Genomic DNA, 19,379 nt, shown 5'->3' with positions numbered 1-19,379 from the left:
ATGTATGCACTTTCACTTGCCACATGACTCTGCTTGATCCCCTGCCCCCCGCAAATTGCACGTATTTTATATTGTTAAGTTAATCTTGTTCCCATTATGGCTTGCAAGTATAATTACCTTTTTTATTTGGCTATTGATTGTGAAAATTGATAAACATCTTTTACTATTGTGATTATGTAACTATTACTTACTTAATATCACTGTATCATGATTGATCAACAGAAAAATAATAGAATTCTATATCACCAAAACTAGAATCTAACAGAAAAACCTGTAATCACTTTTTAAAATTCAGATGCATATCAGAATTATCTTGAAATTTTTTGAAAAATACAAATGCTCAGGTATTGTTTTTTTTCTCCAGAGCTGCAGATATGTTTCTAATGAGCTGCTGCTGCTGCTAAGTTGCTTCAGTCGTGTCCGACTCTGTGCAACCCCATAGATGGCAGCCCACCAGGCTCCCCATCCCTGGGATTCTCCAGGCAAGAACACTGGAGTGGGTTGCCATTTCCTTCTCCAATGCATGAAAGTGAAAAGTGAAAGTAAAGTCGCTCAGTCGTGCCCGACTCTTAGCGACCCCATGGACTGCAGCCTACCGTCCATGGGATTTTCCAGGCAAGAGTACTGGAGTGGGTTGCCATTGCCTTCTCCAATAAGAAGTCTTCTAATGAGCAGTCATGTTGAAAAACAACTGGACTATATGATCTTTTACTTTTTTCTAGTTTGCTTCACTTTTCTATTTCACATTCAGTGCTCCCATTTATGTTCTCCAATTTCTCCATCTCTTCCTTTTTTTTTTTTTTTTTAAGGTTTTTTCTCAAGATTTTATCAAGTGTAGTAGAAAAGCTTTTGTATACATATGTATATAGGTATAACTTGGACTGTGAAGAAAGCTGAGGGCCAAAGAATTGATGCTTTTGAACTGTGGGGTTGGAGAAGACTCTTGAGAGTCCCTTGGACTGCAAGGAGATCCAACCAGTCCATTCTAAAGGAGATCAGCCCTGGGTGTTCTTTGGAAGGAATGATGCTAAAGCTGTAACTCCAGTACTTTGGGCACCTCATGCGAAGAGTTGACTCATTGGAAAAGACTGATGCTGGGAGGGATTGGGGGCAGGAGGAGAAGGGGACGACAGAGGGTGAGATGGCTGGATGGCATCACTGACTAGATGGACGTGAGTTTGAGTGAACTCCGGGAGTTGACGATGGACAGAGAGGCCTGGCGTGCTGCGATTCATGGGGTCACAAAGAGTTGGACATGACTGAGTGACTGAACTGAACTGAACTGATAATATATATATTTTAGAAAACATGAATTTTTGCCTAACTAAAAAAAATTATGACATTTTGATCCCACTTGTTTGACTTAGTATGAATAGAATGCTAGATTTCTAATTAAGAAATAGATAGGCAACAAGCAACAAAGGTTTACTGTATAGCATTGGGAACTATAGTCAATATCTTATAATAATCTATGATGAAAATAATTTCAAAAATAATATATGTGTATTTGTATAACTGAATCACCTTGCTGTGCACCTGAAACATTGTAAGTCAACTATACTTCAATAAAATATATATATTAAAAAAAAAAGAAACAGCTATATGACACAAGGAACACAAATCTGGTGCTCTGTAACAACTGACACGGGTGGGATGGGGTAGGAGATGGAAGGGAGGTTCAAGAAGGAGAAGACATATGTATACCTATGTCTGATTCATGTTGATGTATGGCAGAAACCAACACAATATTGTGAAGTGATTATCCTCCAATTAAAAATGAAATTTTAAAAAAGAAATTTAAAAATTATATGCAAATAAACTTAGGGAGAAAAAAGAAATAGGAAGAATCCTGTCAGTCAGTTTATTAATATGATCAGAATTCCAAAGGCAGAAATATCAGCCACGGTGATGCCAACAAGTATCTTCCTCTGAATGGGAAAAAGGGGGACACACCTTGGCTGACTGAGGGTGGGATTCCCACAGGTGTGCCAACCCATGGAACAGCTTCAGGCTCCAGATTCAGCCAGTAATCCATCTAGGACTTTGTCAAGCACATCCCTCTAGAATCTGGGGACAAATATTAGGCTCCATGAAGTCTTAGGGCTTCCCTCCAGCTTCAGAGACTCACAGGCTTGGAAGCAGTTAGAGACCACTGATTCCACCCCCTTGGTTTACAAAAGAGGAATAAAGCACAAGCTTTATTCTGTTGCCCAAGGCCACAGTGCTTATTACTGCCAGAGGCCCAACTGCACCTCAACATCTGGGACTGTAGACAGCCTCCAATGCCTACAGCCACTCACCCTTTTATTTCTGTATACTCACCCACTCTCTTGTCCTTCCTCCTTCTCCTTCTATCTAATTCCTCTCCCTTCTACCCTTCCCTCAGTTTCCATCACCACACTGCCTGGCTGGGCAGAAACAAGGGATGTTCAAGTTCACAGCCGTGGGTCCACAGGGAAGACATTCAAGGCCACCTCTTCAGCTGCTGTGCTCAGGATTGAGACATCCTTCTATGAAAAGACACACACCTGAACCAAGCAGGTGATTAGTTTTCATTAAATAATGGCAGTTACTAGTCATTTGCCTGAATTCAACTACGTATTTTCTGTAGAGGCTTCCCTGGTGGCTCAAATGATAAAGAATCTGCCTGCAATGCAGGAGACCTGGGTTCGATCCCTGGGTTGGGAAGATCTCCTGGAGAAGGGAATGGCTACCCATTCCAGTATTCTTGCCTGGAGAATTCCATGGACGGAGGAGCCTGACCGGCTACAGTCCATGGGGTCACAAAGAGTTGGACACAACTGAGCAATGTATAACTCTTTGGTTAGATAGCTCAGTAGCTTTTGGTTGTTATTGTTGGTGGTGGTGGTTTCTTATCAGTTAATTAGTAAGTCTCCTCCTGCTGCATGAAACCACCAGGTAGATGGAGCAGGGAGTAGAGAAATAGTGATTACAACTTTAAAGAAAGCAACCGCTATAAATAAGATGATCCCGTTTCATGGGAAAATGTAGCTGCTCATCACCGCTAATTAAAAGATGGAATAACTTCACAGGAAAACCTCAAGCCCTATAAATTCCTATGTTATCTTCCAAGAAATCCTGAGTTAGCAGCTACAAATCCCAGACAGCACTCAGATTAGATAAAGAATTATTCAATGCTTACATTTTTCACCCCTGTGGTGGCAAAGTAGATTTAAACTGGTTATTCGCAATTCATGCTTTAAAAATAAAGATATTTTGTGTGTAAGAACTAGGAAAGCTTTTAAAAACATGCTGTGTGGAGAACTGAAACTTTTAACAAGAACTTTTTGCAGTCAACGACAACATTGAGCTTAAACTCCATTAAGTAGAAAAGATGTATATAAGCAGTCCTTCGTCTGTAAGTTAGTCTATAATACTTAAAATATATTTACATATAGTTTTGCTTATCAAAAGAACTTACTCTACCCCAGAGCCTTCTGAAATGTTCACCTATAGAGCAGCATAAGAATATCGATTCTCTCTACTTAAGAGTTTACAACAACGCTCTCTACCCAAGAGTTTACAACAACGCTCTCTACCCAGGGCAGCTACAGCGCTGAGAGCTGAGATTATGTGCAGGAAATACTGCTTGGCGGGGGAGGGTGTCTTTATTTCCAGACTTCTCCACAGGGTCTGGGCGGAATCCATGCGATAGGATCAGCAAAGTATAACTGCAAAGAAAACTGTCTGAGAAAGATAAAACTGGATTGGGAGGCAGATAAGCCCAAATTCCTGGTGCTGCTCAGATTTGCACATCGCATGCGCAGGCACTGGGGGACGTCTGGTCTCCCTCACTCAGCCGAGCGGAAATGCCAAGTTCGGTGTCTGCGGTGCTCCCTAGGGGGGCCTCCGAGAGGGGCAGGGCTTAAAGGGGAGGATATCCATCTGTGACAAAGAATCTCAATCTATATTCATGGCATCTCAACTAAAAGGAGAAGCGATTTTCTTCAAACAAGCTCCGGTTCTGTGGAGACACCCTATAAATGAATAAACAAGTATGAGATGCTTGATTCACTTGCAGGTGAAGAAAAACAACGGAGATGAGCTGAATAGTTCCATCTTCTCTGACAACTGCTTTCCCATTTTGGTGTCAGGAAAAAGGAAACTGGCAAAAGGAAAAAGAGAGAAGAAGAAAGGAAGGGAAGAGAAAGAGGAAAGGAAGTAATTTTCATAAAATTCAACTTCCTGTGGGGAGTCATTGGAATAAAACAGAAAGTGACGATTGGATGTCATCTCACAATGTCACTGTCTCCTCACAACAACCCTGATGGGGCCCCAACATTGCCCTCATTGTAAAGATGAGAATAAAGAGGTTTGGAAAGGCTAAGTGACTTGCCCAAGGTCACACACTCAGTGATGCAGCCGAGTTTTGCACCAAGGTTTGTTGACCCCAGCGCTTCATTTTTTTAAGGTCATAAGAGCCTCAGAAAATGCATCTCTCTTAACCTCTCGGTGTCCTCAACAACTCTGAGCTGCCTCAGACGTCCTCATCACTCCTGGATACACAATGACAATTGCCTGCCTTTCTCCAGAGTGCCAGAAACTTCTAACAAAAATCCCCAACCTCCTCCTGATTCCTGATTCAGTGGAAACCTCAGCCCTTACCTCGTCAATCTCTCCAAGGTTTTTGACCTTTCATCACCCTACCTTCTGAAGCTCACCCCCTCCCTCAGCTTCCATGACACCACCTTCTCCTATTTTCTTCCCTCTTTTCTGGCCTCTCCTTGATTTGTCTCCCTGCCTCCTCAAGCTGCCTGTCCCTTCAACAGCAATGGATCCCACAACTCTATAGTTCACCGTCTATCACCATACACATCCTCCTTGAAGAGTTCACCCCATCTGTGGACTCCACCACCATCCTCACCCTGACACTTCCCAGATCCATGGCTCTAGCCCTGAATCCACTCTAGAGCCCCGCTGGACCCCACTGGAACATTCCATCTTAAGTTCTAGAGAGCCCAAACCAATCTTAGTATCCACACCCATTCTTAAAAATCAGACCTACAATAACAAAACCCACTCTTTGCCTGTTTTCCCCATCTCAATTAAAAGTACCACCACCCACACACTTGCCCTGCCAGAAATCTGAAAGAACTCCTCAACTCCCTCCTCTCCTCTCCTCCCCACCCCATTTCTCAGCTGCCATTGCCATGGGTTTTCTATGGACAAGATGTTGTCTACTCTGGGTCCAGGCTTCTTCCTCATTCCCACTGCCACTAATTCAGTTAAGTGTGCACCAGCTTTCACTCAGGCCACAGGGAGGGGCCTCTCCAGTGAACTCCATGCACTGCCTTTCCAACCCAGCTTCTCTCTCCCTACCAGAGCAAATGAGTATCTGATCATCTCACTCCCTTCCTGAAAGCCCTTCAATGGCTGCCTATAGAATAACATTTAGATTCTTTGGACTGCAAGGCCTTCATTCTCTCCCTGCCACCTTCCCAGCCTGTCACTCACCCATGCACGCACTGCGCAATGTCAGAAATGCACCACTGTGATTCCCCCAGGATACTGAGCGTGCCTTATGCTCACCATTCCCCTTTCCTGGAATGCCGATGCTTCAATGCAATGCTCCTACTCTGTCAAAGCCAGCTCAAGGCTCACCTCGCTGTTCACCCCCTCCAGCAGCCTCCATAGCCCGTGGTCCAGCATTTAATATGCTGCACCCTCTTTGGTTTCTTGTATATCTCTAATACTAGGCTGGGAGTTACTCTAGGGCAGGAGTTCTTAGTCTTTTTCATATCTTGGTTATAAGGTGGCATAGTACTGTAGCTGGTACATGAGTGGGAATCAAAAGTGCTTATGGAATATGAATATGACAGGAAAAAACCATAAATAAAATATTAGCAAACTGAACCCAGCAGCATATTCAAAAAATATGTTGTGACCAAGTGGAATTTATTATGAGAATGCAAGGATGGTTCATTATCAGGAAAGCAATGATAATATTTCACAATATTAATAGATCTAGGGAGAAAAATCATATGATCATCTACATAGATACTGAAGACACATCTGACAAAATATAACACCTATTTCTGACTAAAAATACTAAATAAAATAGGAACTGATGGATACTTCCTTAACTGTTAAAAATATATATATAGACCTCAGTCCAAAGGTCAACATCTTACTTAGTGGAAAAAGCTATACATATGCCCACCATACATTACCATTTAACATTGTGTTGGAAGCATAAATCAATATAACAAACAAGAGAGAACTACTAGAATCAATAAAAATCGCAAAGGAGAAGAGTTATGATATGTCTATTCATGAAAGAAAATCCAAAAATACTAATTTAAAAACTAATGAACACAGTAATAGAATCTAACAACAGGATATACAATTAATATACTGTCCTTCTTATATATTAACATCAATTAGAAGAGATAATGGAAGTGAAAAGCTCATTTATAAAAGCAACAAAAGGAATACCTAAAAATAAATTTAACAAGAAACGGGCAAAGCCTCTATGAGAAAAACCTTTAAAATTACTGAAAAGTAGATGTGTTCAAACGGAAAGACATTCCATGTTCTCAGGAAGGAGTCAACATCAAAAAGATGCCAAAAATCCCCCAGGGTTAATGTATAAACTTAACATGGTCCTGATTTTTAAAAACTTTATGGAGTTAGGAAAGTTGATTCTAAAGTTCATGTGGGAAAATAGTCAGGAAGAATAACCAGAAAGCTACTAGGAAGGAAAGGCATTATTTGGGAGAGAGAAAAGCCAGTGTTGCCAAATACTAAAACATGGTACAAAGCTTCTATAATTAAAATAGTGTGGAATTCGTACATGAGAAGACAGATAAATGGGACATAACAGAAGGCGCAGAAGTAGACCCAACTACTGAAAATCTGGTTTATGAACACAGATATTTCAAATAAAATGAGGGAAAGACATATATTTTATTATTATCATTATTTTTAATAAGGAGTTTGGAGACAACTGGATAGACATTTAGAAAAGGGCAAAATTGATCTACACCTCTTAATATACACCACAATAATCCCTCAATGGATCAGAGATATAACTATTAAAAAGGAAACCTTACAAATATTCAAAGAAAATATAGGTGAATTCCTTTATAACCTGGAAAAGGCAGACAGACAACCTTTCTAACCATTATTCAAAATCCAATTTTCTTAGATGGGTCCTAGAACATCCCAAAGGCAATGGCAAGCAGGAGGATGATTTACTATTTTGATAAATATTTCAAAAGCAATTTAGGTATAGAGATGTATTCTCTGTCCTTCTGTACCTACACAAATACAGTATTATTTCTGATTGGTACATGTGAGCCTGAAAGATCAATGGGAGCCCATTCTAAACAGTGCTTCTTTGCCACAATAAGACCACACAGAAAATATTTTTTAATAAAGGAAAGATTCTTATGATTAGCCTGTGACTCAAGACAGTGATAAAAAGGAAATTAGCTTTGTATTCCTGAAAACAGACTGGGAACCCCACAGACAACCCAGTGCAGTCTCTACCGGGACAAAACAGGGTCGAGTCTGGCAATCCTGCTGTCTCAGCATTGACGGTCCAGCTGAAGAATTCGAGCTCTCCGGTGGTCCCCAAGGGCCCTCAGGCAGGGCTTTTGAGAAGGGCTGGCAAGAGGCTCAGCCACGTGAATGTAAGTATAAGGAAGTCCCTTTGACCCCCTCCAATACATTCAAGAAAATTAATCAGCTCAGGATCCTGACAACCTCACTATTTTCCCCCACCCTGAAAGTGACGTCACCAGGAAAAATAGTCCCAACCTTCTCCCTCAAGCAAGGGTCTCCCACTCAGGCAGTTGTATCAACAGTGTATTAATATCAATGAATTGTTTAGTAATATTAATATCCCCTCAATGGCTTTGGAGGGGAAACATCCTTGGATTTCACTGGTCCCTGTATCTTCACTGATGCTTCCTTTTGTGACCTAGATCACATCAATCACCTGGAATTCCAGGGTAAAGAAAAGAAATCAGATTCATCTTCATTTTGCTATGAGATTTTATGTATGCATATGTTTATGTATCTTAGTAGAGTGCCTAGCATATACTAGATGATAATTGCCAGCCATTTTTAGTCATCATTATTACTAAATGATAATATTAGTCATCATTATTACCATCACCATTATTATCAGCTGATGAATGGTTCAGTTTGATCTGTGATATAATGCCAAAGAGCAACTAATGTTGCCTATTTTATTGACTTAATCCTGCCAAATGCTGACAAATTACCAGCCTCAGCCATTTAAAAAATCACATTTCTAATGCAATAATCCTATCTGCAATGAGTGTGGAAGAAATTACTACAGGCCAGGGATTTTTACAAAGCGAATTAAATCACTATAAAAACTGACCATGCTGGTTCACAATTAAAAGTCTGGTAGAATGAAATGCCATTATTCCATAGCTTACTAATAAGCCTTAAAGAAGATATTACTGCTCACACGTCTCTACTGGGAATGTTTTTATAATCCCTAAAATGTTTCAGAAAGGCTTTAATGACAAATGCTACAGGACTTTTTCACTATTCATATTATCTATTAGCATATCCCTTATCTAAAATATTTCCAAAATGGAAGTTTCAAATGAAGCATAACCATGTGTTCTTAGAAGATTTCAGATAGAATTTTCTCATAACTAGTAAGTATTTAAAATTCAACATCTATTTATAAACAGTCTTACATTGGCTTCTAGAGGATCTTTTAAATGGAGTTATTTTTTCATACCCCTGTTTTGAAACTGAAAAACTACAGAAAAAAATATATGTTATGTGTGTATATACATATATATATATATATATTCCCAAGTCTAGACTTACTTTCGGCCTGGCTATTTAGAGCCTTGTTTGGTGTTCTTAAAACTGCTGACACATTCCTTTCTTTAATCTCTGTGATTCCTGGCCACTCTTCTCAGTATGTCTGGCTAATCCTCCTGTTATTTCTGCGACATAAATGAATCCAGAATATATGACCAGGGAAAATTCAGCTAGGAATGTAGTTCTGCACTGTTTTTTACATAAAAGATTTTCTTGTATTGATATGGAAATGAGCAGATGTCTGATAACCTTCTGCCAACCTGGAATTTTTTTTGCTTACTCCAGGGAGTTCTTAGGGACTGATGTTTCATAGGGTTTACACTGTCCATTCAAAAATTCTGTCACAGACCTCAAAAGGATCTAGGATAGTCCCCACCTGGGAGATTTGTTCTTTGGTACCTATTTCTGGCTTGGTACCTCAACTGTGAATAAAACAGAAAAGATGCTCTTGCCAATGCATATGAGATGGTTTTACATTTATACATGGGGATGCTACAATGGGTAAAAGGACTGATTTCACTTAAAATCCCAAGACTTTAAAAAAAACAAATTTTATCTGACCATTTTCACTTACTAGCCCTAGAAAAGAAACAAAATAAACCCAGTAAGTTACTCCTTTTTTTTTTTTTTACTGACTAAAGTGATACTGCTGCTGCTGCTAAGACGCTTCAGTCATGTCCGACTCTGTGTGACCCTATAGATGGCAGCCCACCAGGCTCCCCCGTCCCTGGGATTCTCTAGGCAAGAACACTGGAGTGGGTTGCCATTTCCTTCTCCAATGCATGAAAGTAAAAAGTGAAAGTGAAGTCGCTCAGTCGTGACCGACTCTTAGCGACCCCATGGACTGCAGCCTACCAGGCTCCTCCATCCATGGGATTTTCCAGGCAAGACTACTGGAGTGGGGTGCCATTGTGTTCTCCATGAAGTGATACAAGTCAATCCAAATGATTTACAGTCTGTACCAGGCAAAAAACAACTCACTCAGGTGTTGCTATTTGAAAGGCTGATGCAATGCATCGAGGAGGGCTTGGTAACCCACTCCAGTATTCTTGCCTGGAGAATCCCATGGACTGTAGCTCTTCTGTCCATGGGGCTGCAAAGAGTCGGACACGGCTGAGTGACTAAGCACAGCACCTGCAGAGCATCATTAAGAGATGTCCTTTTCATTATAGGAGCCTGGAATGCAAAAGTAGGAAGTCAAGAAACACCTGGAGTGACAGGCAAATTTGGCCTTGGAATACGGAATGAAGCAGGGCAAAGGCTACTAATAGAGTTTTGCCAAGAGAACACACTGGTCATAGCAAACACCCTCTTGCAACAACACAAGAGAAGACTCTATACATGGATATCACCAGATGGTCAACACCAAAAACAGATTGATTATATTCTTTGCAGCCAAAGATGGAGAAGCTCTATACAGTCAGCAAAAACAAGACCGGGAGCTGACTGTGGCTCAGATCATGAACTCCTTATTGCCAAATTCAGACTTAAATTGAAGAAAGTAGGGAAAACCAACAGACCATTCAGGTATGACCTAAATCAAATCCCTTATGATTATACAGTGGGAGTGAGAAATAGATTCAAGGGGTTACATCTGATAGATAGAGTCCCTGATGAACTATGGACTGAGGTTCGTGACATTGTACAGGAGACAGGGATCAAGAATCAAGACCATCCCCATGGAAAAGAAATGCAAAAAAGCAAAATGGCTGTCTGAGGAGGCTTTAAAAATAGCTGTGAAAAGAAGGGAAGCGAAAAGCAAAGGAGAAAAGGAAAGATATAAGCATCTGAATTCAGAGTTCCAAAGAATAGCAAGGAGAGATAAGAAAGCCTTCCTCAGTGATCAATGAAAAGAAATAGAGAAAAACAATAGAATGGGAAAGACTAGGGATCTCTTCAAGAAAATTAGAGATACCAAGGGAACATTTCATGCAAAGATGAGCTCGATAAAGGACAGAAATGGTATGGACCTAACAGAACCAGAAGATATTAAGAAGAGGTGGCAAGAATACACAGAAGAACTGTACAAAAAAGATCTTCATGACCCAGATCATCACGATGATGTGAGCACTCACCTAGAGCCAGACATCCTGGAATATGAAGTCAAATGGACCTTAGAAAGCATCACTACGAACAAAGCTAGTGGAGGTAATGGAATTCCAGTGGAGCTATTTCAAATCCTGGAAGATGATGCTGTGAAACTGCTGCACTCAATATGCCAGCACATTTGGAAAACTCAGCAGTGGCCACAGGACTGGAAAAGGTCAGTTTTCATTCCAATCCCAAAGAAAGGCAATGCCAAAGAATGCTCAAACTACCACACAATTGCACTCATCTCACACGCTAGTAAAGTAATGCTCAAAATTCTCCAAGCCAGGCTTCAGCAATACGTGAACCATGAACTTCCAGATGTTCAAGCTGGTTTTAGAAAAGGCAGAGGAACCAGAGATCAAATTGCCAACATCCGCTGGATCATGGAAAAAGCAAGAGAGTTCCAGAAAAACATCTGTTTCTGCTTTATTGACTATGCCAAAGCCTTTGACTGTGTGGATCACAATAAACTGTGGAAAATCCTGAAAGAGATGGGAATACCACACCACCTGACCTGCCTCTTGAGAAACCTGTATGCAGGTCAGGAAGCAACAGTTAGAACTGGCCATGGAACAACAGACTGATTCCAAACAGGAAAAGGAGTATGTCAAGACTGTATATTGTCACCCTGCTTATTTAACTTCTATGCAGAGTACATCATGAGAAATGCTAGGCTGGAAGAAGCACAAGCTGGAATCAAGATTGCTGGGAGAAATATCAATAACCTCAGATATGCAGATGACACCACCCTTATGGCAGAAAGTGAAGAGGAACTCAAAAGCCTCTTGATGAAAGTGAAAGAGGAGAGTGAAAAAGTTGGCTTAAAGCTCAACGTTCAGAAAACGAAGATCACGGCATCTGATCTCATCACTTCATGGGAAATAGATGGGGAAACAGTGTCAGACTTTATTTTTCTGGGCTCCAAAATCACTGCAGATGGTGATTACAGCCATGAAATTAAAAGATACTTACTCCTTGGAAGAAAAGTTATGACCAACCTAGATAGCATATTCAAAAGTAGAGATATTACTTTGCCAACAAAGGTCCATCTAGTCAAGGCTCTGGTTTTTCCAGTGGTCATGTATGGATGTGAGAGTTGGACTATAAAGAAAGCTGAGTGCCAAAGAATTGATGCTTTTGAACTGTGGTGTTGGAGAAGACTCTTGAGAGTCCCTTGGACTGCAAGGAGATCCAACCAGTCCATTCTAAAGGAGATCAGCCCTGGGTGTTCTTTGGAAGGAATGATACTAAAGCTGAAACTCCAGTACTTTGGGCACCTCATGTGAAGAGTTGACTCATTGGAAAAGACTCTGATGCTGGGAGGGATTGGGGGCAGGAGGAGAAGGGGACGACAGAGGATGAGATGGCTGGATGGCATCACCGACTGGATGGGCATGAATTTGAGTGAACTCCGGGAGTTGGTGATGGACAGGGAGGCCTGGCATGCTGCAATTCATGGGGTAGCAAAGAGTCAGACACGACTGAGCGACTGAACTAAATTGAAGCTCACAGTTGCCCCTTCTACATTCCCAGGTCTGTTTCATTCTTAAATCTCCCTCTACTCTTTTCTCTCTTCGCAGAAACCACAAACTCAGTGCATGGAAAACCAAATCCACTAGAGTCTTTCTTCTGCAAAGAAGATGTCAAGAGTTTATTGATGAAGGACCCTTTCATAACTGCCTTCAGGGTATGCTGCTTGATTGTTTGTGTTTTGTATTCTAATTTGTATTGCAAGTCCTTGAGGTCATGAATTTGATTTCCAGCTTCTTCAATGCCCTCCAAATCCAGGATATACTCTTAGGTCCTTCATGTTAATATTTTAATACTGTTTAGAGCACCCCATTCCAGTACTCTTGCCTGGAAAATCCCATGGACGGAGGAGCCTGGTAGGCTGCAGTCCATGGGGTCGATAAGAGTTGGACACAACTGAGTGACTTCACTTTCAGTTTTCACTTTCAGGCATTGGAGAAGGAAATGGCAACCCACTCCAGTGTTCTTGCCTGGAGAATCCCTGGGACGGGGGAGCCTGGTGGGCTGCCATCTATGGGGTCCCACAGAGTCGGACATGACTGAAGCGACTTAGCAGCAGCAGCAGCAGCAGAGCTTCTGAAGAAAGAAGGAAGTTCTAATGTTGCTTCCAGACTTCGTGCTACTCTGTAAAGGCAAGACTCAGTGGCATACAAAAAAGACCACAGGCTTCATATTCCATCAAATCTCAGTGCAGCAATGACTAAGCTGAGAAAGGTTGGGAAAATAATTCAACTTCTTTGGAAATCAATTGGCTCATTTACAGCATCCAGATGATAATACTTGATGCCTACAGTTATTCCAGTGAGACACTGTTTGTAAAGAGTATGCCACACAGCAGGTACTCAATGAATTGTATTGTATTGCATGCATGCTCAGTCTTTTGTGGACTCTTTGCGGACTCTTTGGGCTTTAACCTGCCAGGCTCCTCTATCTGTAGGATTTTTCTTTTGAGTTCCTTTCAAATCTGTCTCTCCTCCCATTTCCTGCCTCAGTTAACACTACCCACCCCACCCCCAGTTACCTAAGCTAGAAACCTCCAAGTCCTATTGTCTTCTGCCAAGAAGCCTCATTCTCCAGTGGTCACATGTCCAGTATTGAGTGTGCTCAGAACAGGGTGTCCACACTTCAGGCCACCAGAGCCAGTGTCTAACTCCTGGGACCAGCCTGACACCCCTGCATGAGCTCACCAGCACTTCACCTCCCCTTCTTAACCAACTGTTTCAGAGACAAAACTGGAGGACTTCAACAGCGCTTGCTCTCTGCCAATGGGCACAGCGTGACAATGTAGATGGCAGTATGATATTTGGGAAATGTACTGACGGAGGCAGATATTGAAAGTGGATATTTTGTAAGAAGAGCCCTAAATTCGGCAAAACATAAATCCCACAGAATCTTGTCTAATTGATAATCATAAACCTTCCTGTCTTTCTCTGAAGAATGTAAGCACTTTTCAAACCTTATCGAAAATCATTTTTTGACATTCTAATCATTTGAAAGGTCACCTAGAGTCTGAATCATTTTTTTCCTTTACACTAAGGAAAAAACAGTAAAGTTAAAAATACAGAGGAAAACCGATTTACTCAGTGTCACAAAATAAATCAGTGGTAGAGAAAGAACCAAAGCCAACTCTAAAATAATAAGGTTCCTGGACGTGCTATTCTGCCTTTACCTTTAAAACACTTACCTAGGAGACTTCATACCCCCTCATAGAATGTAGTACTCTATGTAAGAAAAGAGTCCCCATGTACAGCTAAAAATCATAAGTGAATTACATGATGTTTGCTAATTACCCCTCAAAAACATGCCTTTATCTTTCAGACCCTTACTCTTCAGGGCAAACTACATGTTGGAGTCACAATGACATCTCTTGTTCTTATGAAAATTAACTCCTTCTGTGCCGGAGGGCGATGGAGGTTCACAGTTCGCTCATAAATCTGGCTCTGGGAAGAAGAAAGGTCTTGTGTCAGAGTTACTTGGGCCTCCATCCATGGTGCTTGAGAGAACACAATATTTGTTTGGTTAAAATACTGCAAATTTCAAAGGTGTAATGGAAATATTACCTAGTCTGAGGGTACCAATATTTTAAAAAGGAAAAAAAAAAAAACCTAAAATGACTATTCCCAGAGACAGCCAGAGGATTTGTATTTAAAATCCTGGCCCCATACCTCTTTACTAACAGTGAGGTCATCTGAGTAACACTTGCTTCTGGCGGAGTCGTGTGCTCTCCTTTGCACTAAATGTCATATTTGACTGTGCCATATCACATCTAAAACTCCGGGCAAATTCATGTGTGCCCTTAAAGTGACCCCATGTGACTGTCCCCAAGACTGACAGCGCTCTTCTTGATGCACCTGGATCAAGAAGTAAGTTGGTGTAGAGCATTGAGGTTCCCCAGATCCAGCGTTTCTTCTGTAGCCCTCACTGACAATGTCATCAGTTTCCCAGCATCAGTTTTATTTCATCATGTAAATAAAACTGGCACAAATATCAAGCTGCCTCTTATTGCATTGAGAATGATTTTTCCAGGCTGCTTTAACAAAACCAAAAATCTACTTTGTCACATGACTCCACAAAACTTGATGGATGCATTTAAGTTTCAACATTTGTTTCTTCTTCCTATAGAATTCCTTTCCTCCCACCACTTTTATGAAAAGAGTATATTGTAATTTACCTTTGCACACAAGGAGCATGCAACAACACAAGCTACTCTAAGAACAGGTCTGCAAGAATGTTCTAGAATAAACTGGTAGACTGCAACTTACTAGGATTGCCAAAAATCAGATACTATATATCTTTAAGAACCAAAGTTCTTAATAATTTACCAGCTGGTCTAGTCTGGTTATACAATCTTATAGCTCCCCACACTCGTCCTCTGTTGTACTCACCACAAATGGAAATAAATTATGAGTTGTGCATTTTGTGGTCAATATCTCTATCCTCTGTTAGAATACAAGCTCCATGTGGACAAGGACTGCAGGTACCTGTTATTTTATTGCTTTGCCTAACAGAGTTCCTTGAATGCAGTAAAAAAATCAAAGAATACTGATAAACAATCACAAGAGTAAATAAATCTGTTAGTGAAAAGCTGGTGTTAAATCATAGGATAGGGCTTACAAGAGTGAAATAAGCTTTTAGAGTCCCTGAGATTTATTCCTGGGGGTGTCCTGACAGATTTATTATCAAACTACAAAAATGGCATACTGACAACAATCTACAAGTTAATTATTCTAAATTCGGGATTCATAAAACCAATTCTCTTGGTGGAAATTTTCCACGTTTAAAATTTTACAACTTCTGTGGGTATTTGTTTAATTTAACCCTTGCATATGAAAACATCAATGTGTGTGTTTGGATAAAGCAGAAATGGCCAGCAGATGCATTTATTCCTAAGCTCCACGACTCAGAATCACAACACTTGACTTCAAAAGTCACAGAACTATAAATCAGAAAATACCACTGAACAGTGTCAGAATTCTCTACAGCAATTCACGCTGTTTTCTTGATATTTCTCTCTAACGGCTGATAAAAACTCTTTGAAGTGAAAGAGTAAATATTTTCATTTGATAGTACTTAGGCCCAACAGTGCAAATACAATTGCATTGTGTTACACTCTGGGGGCTCTGGACACACACAACGCTGGCAAGGTTGCCATGGAGGAGCCAATATGCTCAGTGCTCGAGCAGACAGGGGTGAGCCGCGCTCAGAGAAGCTCCTCACCCCTTAGTCTTCATCTGACAGACACACACAGGTTTGGGGGAATGCTGGCTTTCCGGTAGCCCTGGAAAGGAAGGACCACAAATAGGCAATGGGAAATGCCAATTCCTAAATATCAGCCTGCTTTTACCGCTCCCACCGACACTTTTGTAAAGGAGCACGGATTGGGGTGGGGAGAAAAATCTAATGAGTGCCCCTGCGGAGGGCTGGGGAGCAGGGGGAGGTGGGTATTGGGGGAGGAGGGGTGGTAAGGAGGCAGGCGGCTGGGCGCCGAATCCCCGCAGCTGGTGTCAGCACGTCCCCGGCCTAACACGCGGCTAAGGTCTGTGGACACGCGGGGGACGAGCGTCTCGGGGAAAGGTAGCACTGCGCGGGTCCATCCGGATAGCTGGGCGGGTGCAGGGGGCAGAGAAAGGGCACTCTGGGAAGTGGAGGGAGGCAGGAAGGATAACCTGGGCAACCCAGGTGGACAGCGAGGCCTGGAACTGCGCACGCACCATCCAAGCAATGAGCCGGAGGAAGGTCTCGCGGCGGAGACGCGCGGGATCTGCCCCCCCCCCCCCCGAGGCCCAGAGCTGCCCGGGCGGAGCCAACGACCCGTCTGCAACTGAGCATCGCGTGGCGCTGCAGGTCCCCCCACCCCCGGCCGCGGCGAGGCGCGCGCAGCTGTGGCCCGCCAGCCCCGTCCCGTCCCCGGCGGCGCTCACCTTGCCCGGGAAGGGCCCCGGGAGGAGCAGCTTCAGAGCCTGCCTCTTCAGCTCCACCAGGCGGGCGTTGCAATTCTCGCACCAGACGCCGCGGTCTGATCCGGGGGAGGAGCCGCCGCCGCTGCCCGAGCCCGGGGAGCCCGTGCCGAAGCCTGGCGAGCCGCCAAGGGAGCCCGGCGAGCTGGTGCCAATGCCTGGGGAGGCGGGGCCCGGGGAACCCGTGAAGGAGCTCGGGGACGAAGTACCTGAGCCCGGGGACGGGGTCCCCGACGAGCCGAGCGCCGAGCCCGCGCCCTCGGGGGTGGGCCGGCTCCCGGCGCGGGACTCTTCGTAAGCTTTCCGGTACCAGCTCTCAGGGGAGAAGGGCGCCGCGGGCTTGGTGGGCGAGCAAACTTCATTCACCTGCAGGGGAGACACGCGGGTGTCAGGGGCCGCCGGGCTCCCGCGCCCCGGCCCAGGGCCACCCTCCCGCCTGCCCGGGGATCTGCGTGCCACCAAAGGCCCCGGCCCAGCGCCAACAGGGGCGCGATCGGGACCGCTCCGGGCCCTGCGGCCAAATCTGCCTCCATCTGTCTGGTTAATTGTCTTTAAGTGAATTCTTGTCGTCCAGGTGTCCCTGCGCCGGTTCCCGGGCGCCGGCGTACTCCTCCGATTTGGAGGATAGGGACTCGCTCGCTCAGAGAATTTCAATGGTTTCTGCAGAGGAACACACCGATTCAGCTCCCCGCGCTGTTGAACCCAGCACCCATCCCAGAAGGAGCCCACGTTTAAGATTCTGGAAGACTGTGTGTGGGGGGAGGGGGGGCGGGGGGGGGGAGGACTGTGATTTTTGGATTTGTATTAATTCGGGGTACAGCCCTCTGGATACTGAAGGTAAATAAAAGGTTTTCCTTTTTCCAGGGAAACGATCCCTAAGAGCTGCGGAGATTTCGTGGGAAACCCTCCCATTCGACTTAACTCTGCTTGGAAGTCAGGAATACTGCAAAAGTTAGGGATGCGGGGAAGAGGAGGGACGAGAGGGCCGCAAAAATTCCGAGGGCAAGGCGAGTGTGCGGGCGTCCTCACGGGCAGACCCGCCTCCGCGCGCGCACGCCTGGCTGGCCTGGCCGAGGCGCCGCTGCAGCCGGAGGAGAGCTCGGAGCCGCCCTGCCCTGGCCGCACGTTACCCAGAAAGGGAGACCCCGGTCGGGAAAGAGTCTGGTAACACATCTCCGCATTAGACCCGTCACAACTTACCCCGTATTTCTTGCCCCTGGTGGAGACTGCAAGCCTCTCTTTATTCCCAGCTATCGAATTCATGGTGGGTTTTCCAGAGGAGAGTGTCTAAATGTTCCACCAACGCTACATCCAAAAGGTCTTCCAACCCAGAAGGATGCCCAGTGGTAGGGGGCTCTCTCTTGGCCCTCAAGTCAAGGTTTCTTAATGGAGGGGTTGGGGGGATAAAAGCAGATGGACCCCAGAAGTAACAGCACTAATTTGCAGAAGGGTTGGAGTGCTTGGTTTATTCTTCTCTTCAAATAAGGCTTTTCCTCCTCTTCTGCCTCCTCCAGTCACACGTTCTCTTTTCACGGTCACATCCAGATAATTGGCATTTTCCTTAGTCTAGTGAGTCCGTTTTCCTCCACGAGGGAAAAGACGAGTACAATCGGGACACACGGCAGCTGCTGAGGAGGTGGGCGAGACCCCCGCCTCGCCTACTGCCAGCGAACCGGCTGTGGGAACTTGTCTCCTTTCGCGGAGCTTGGTAACTGAGTTCAAAGAAATTCTCCCAAAATATAAAGATCCAGATCGGGGAGGAGCCTCGGCGTGTGGGGGAGCCAATATCCGCCGTCCCGCTTTGCCTGACAGTTGCGCGAGGGCAGAGAGGGGCGGCGGTGTGGCCCGGCCGGCGTCCGCGGTCAGGGCGCGCGTGTGCGCCCAGGCGCAGCGCGGATCCTTGCGAACCGCGGCCCCGCCAGGGAGCCCGCCGCCTGGCTGCCGCCGCCGCCGCGCCTGCCGGGATCCATTTTATGTTGCGGCTCTCCTGCCTGACATTCCGAGGCCGAGAGCCGGGGGATGGGGTCGTAAATCTCGCGCGGTGCGGGGAAGTTGCTGGTGAGTGGCCCGGGTCCAGGGCTCTAATGAAACAGCACTGCGCGAGACTGGAGCTGGGGGCAGAGCCGAGCGAGTGCAGCCGGACAGAAATGCGCCCGAGCTTCCCCGCCCCCAAGTTCTTTCTCTTCCTGGCAAGGCTTGCAGTTCTGCCTTTGAAACGCCGTGTAAGAGGGATTGAGTCACAAACAAGTCCACAAATATGCCGAGTCCTCCCCCCGCCCTTTGTTCTCCTAGACCTGCCCTGCAAACCTTTTCTGGAATTGCCCTCCTAAGCCGGGCCGGCCGGGGGGCCACCCTCCCAAGCGCAGCGGGAGAACAGGGCCTTCGCCCCAGCCTGCCCGCGACCCAGTGTGCGCTGTGCCCCGCCGCCCAGGGCTGGGACGCAGGAGCCCGGGGAGCAAGCGGGCA

At 44.6% G+C, this 19,379-nt stretch overlaps 1 protein-coding gene across 1 annotated transcript in view; it reads right to left on the bottom strand.

The window, feature by feature from the left end:
* Window positions 1-19,065, bottom strand: part of KIF26B (kinesin family member 26B) — a 518,142-nt gene extending 499,077 nt beyond the window's left edge. Inside the window, 2 exon segments of the mRNA XM_070385372.1 lie at window positions 16,878-17,279; window positions 18,114-19,065. Coding sequence (XP_070241473.1) covers window positions 16,878-17,279; window positions 18,114-18,176 — 465 coding nt within the window. The 5' untranslated portion in view covers window positions 18,177-19,065.
* Window positions 19,066-19,379: the final 314 nt, after the last annotated feature.

Source organism: Bos mutus, chromosome 16 (genome assembly GCF_027580195.1).
Source record: "Bos mutus isolate GX-2022 chromosome 16, NWIPB_WYAK_1.1, whole genome shotgun sequence".
NCBI classification, from domain to species: Eukaryota; Metazoa; Chordata; class Mammalia; order Artiodactyla; family Bovidae; genus Bos; species Bos mutus.
Note: the sequence above shows the minus strand (reverse complement) of the source record. Positions and strands in the feature narration are given on the sequence as shown.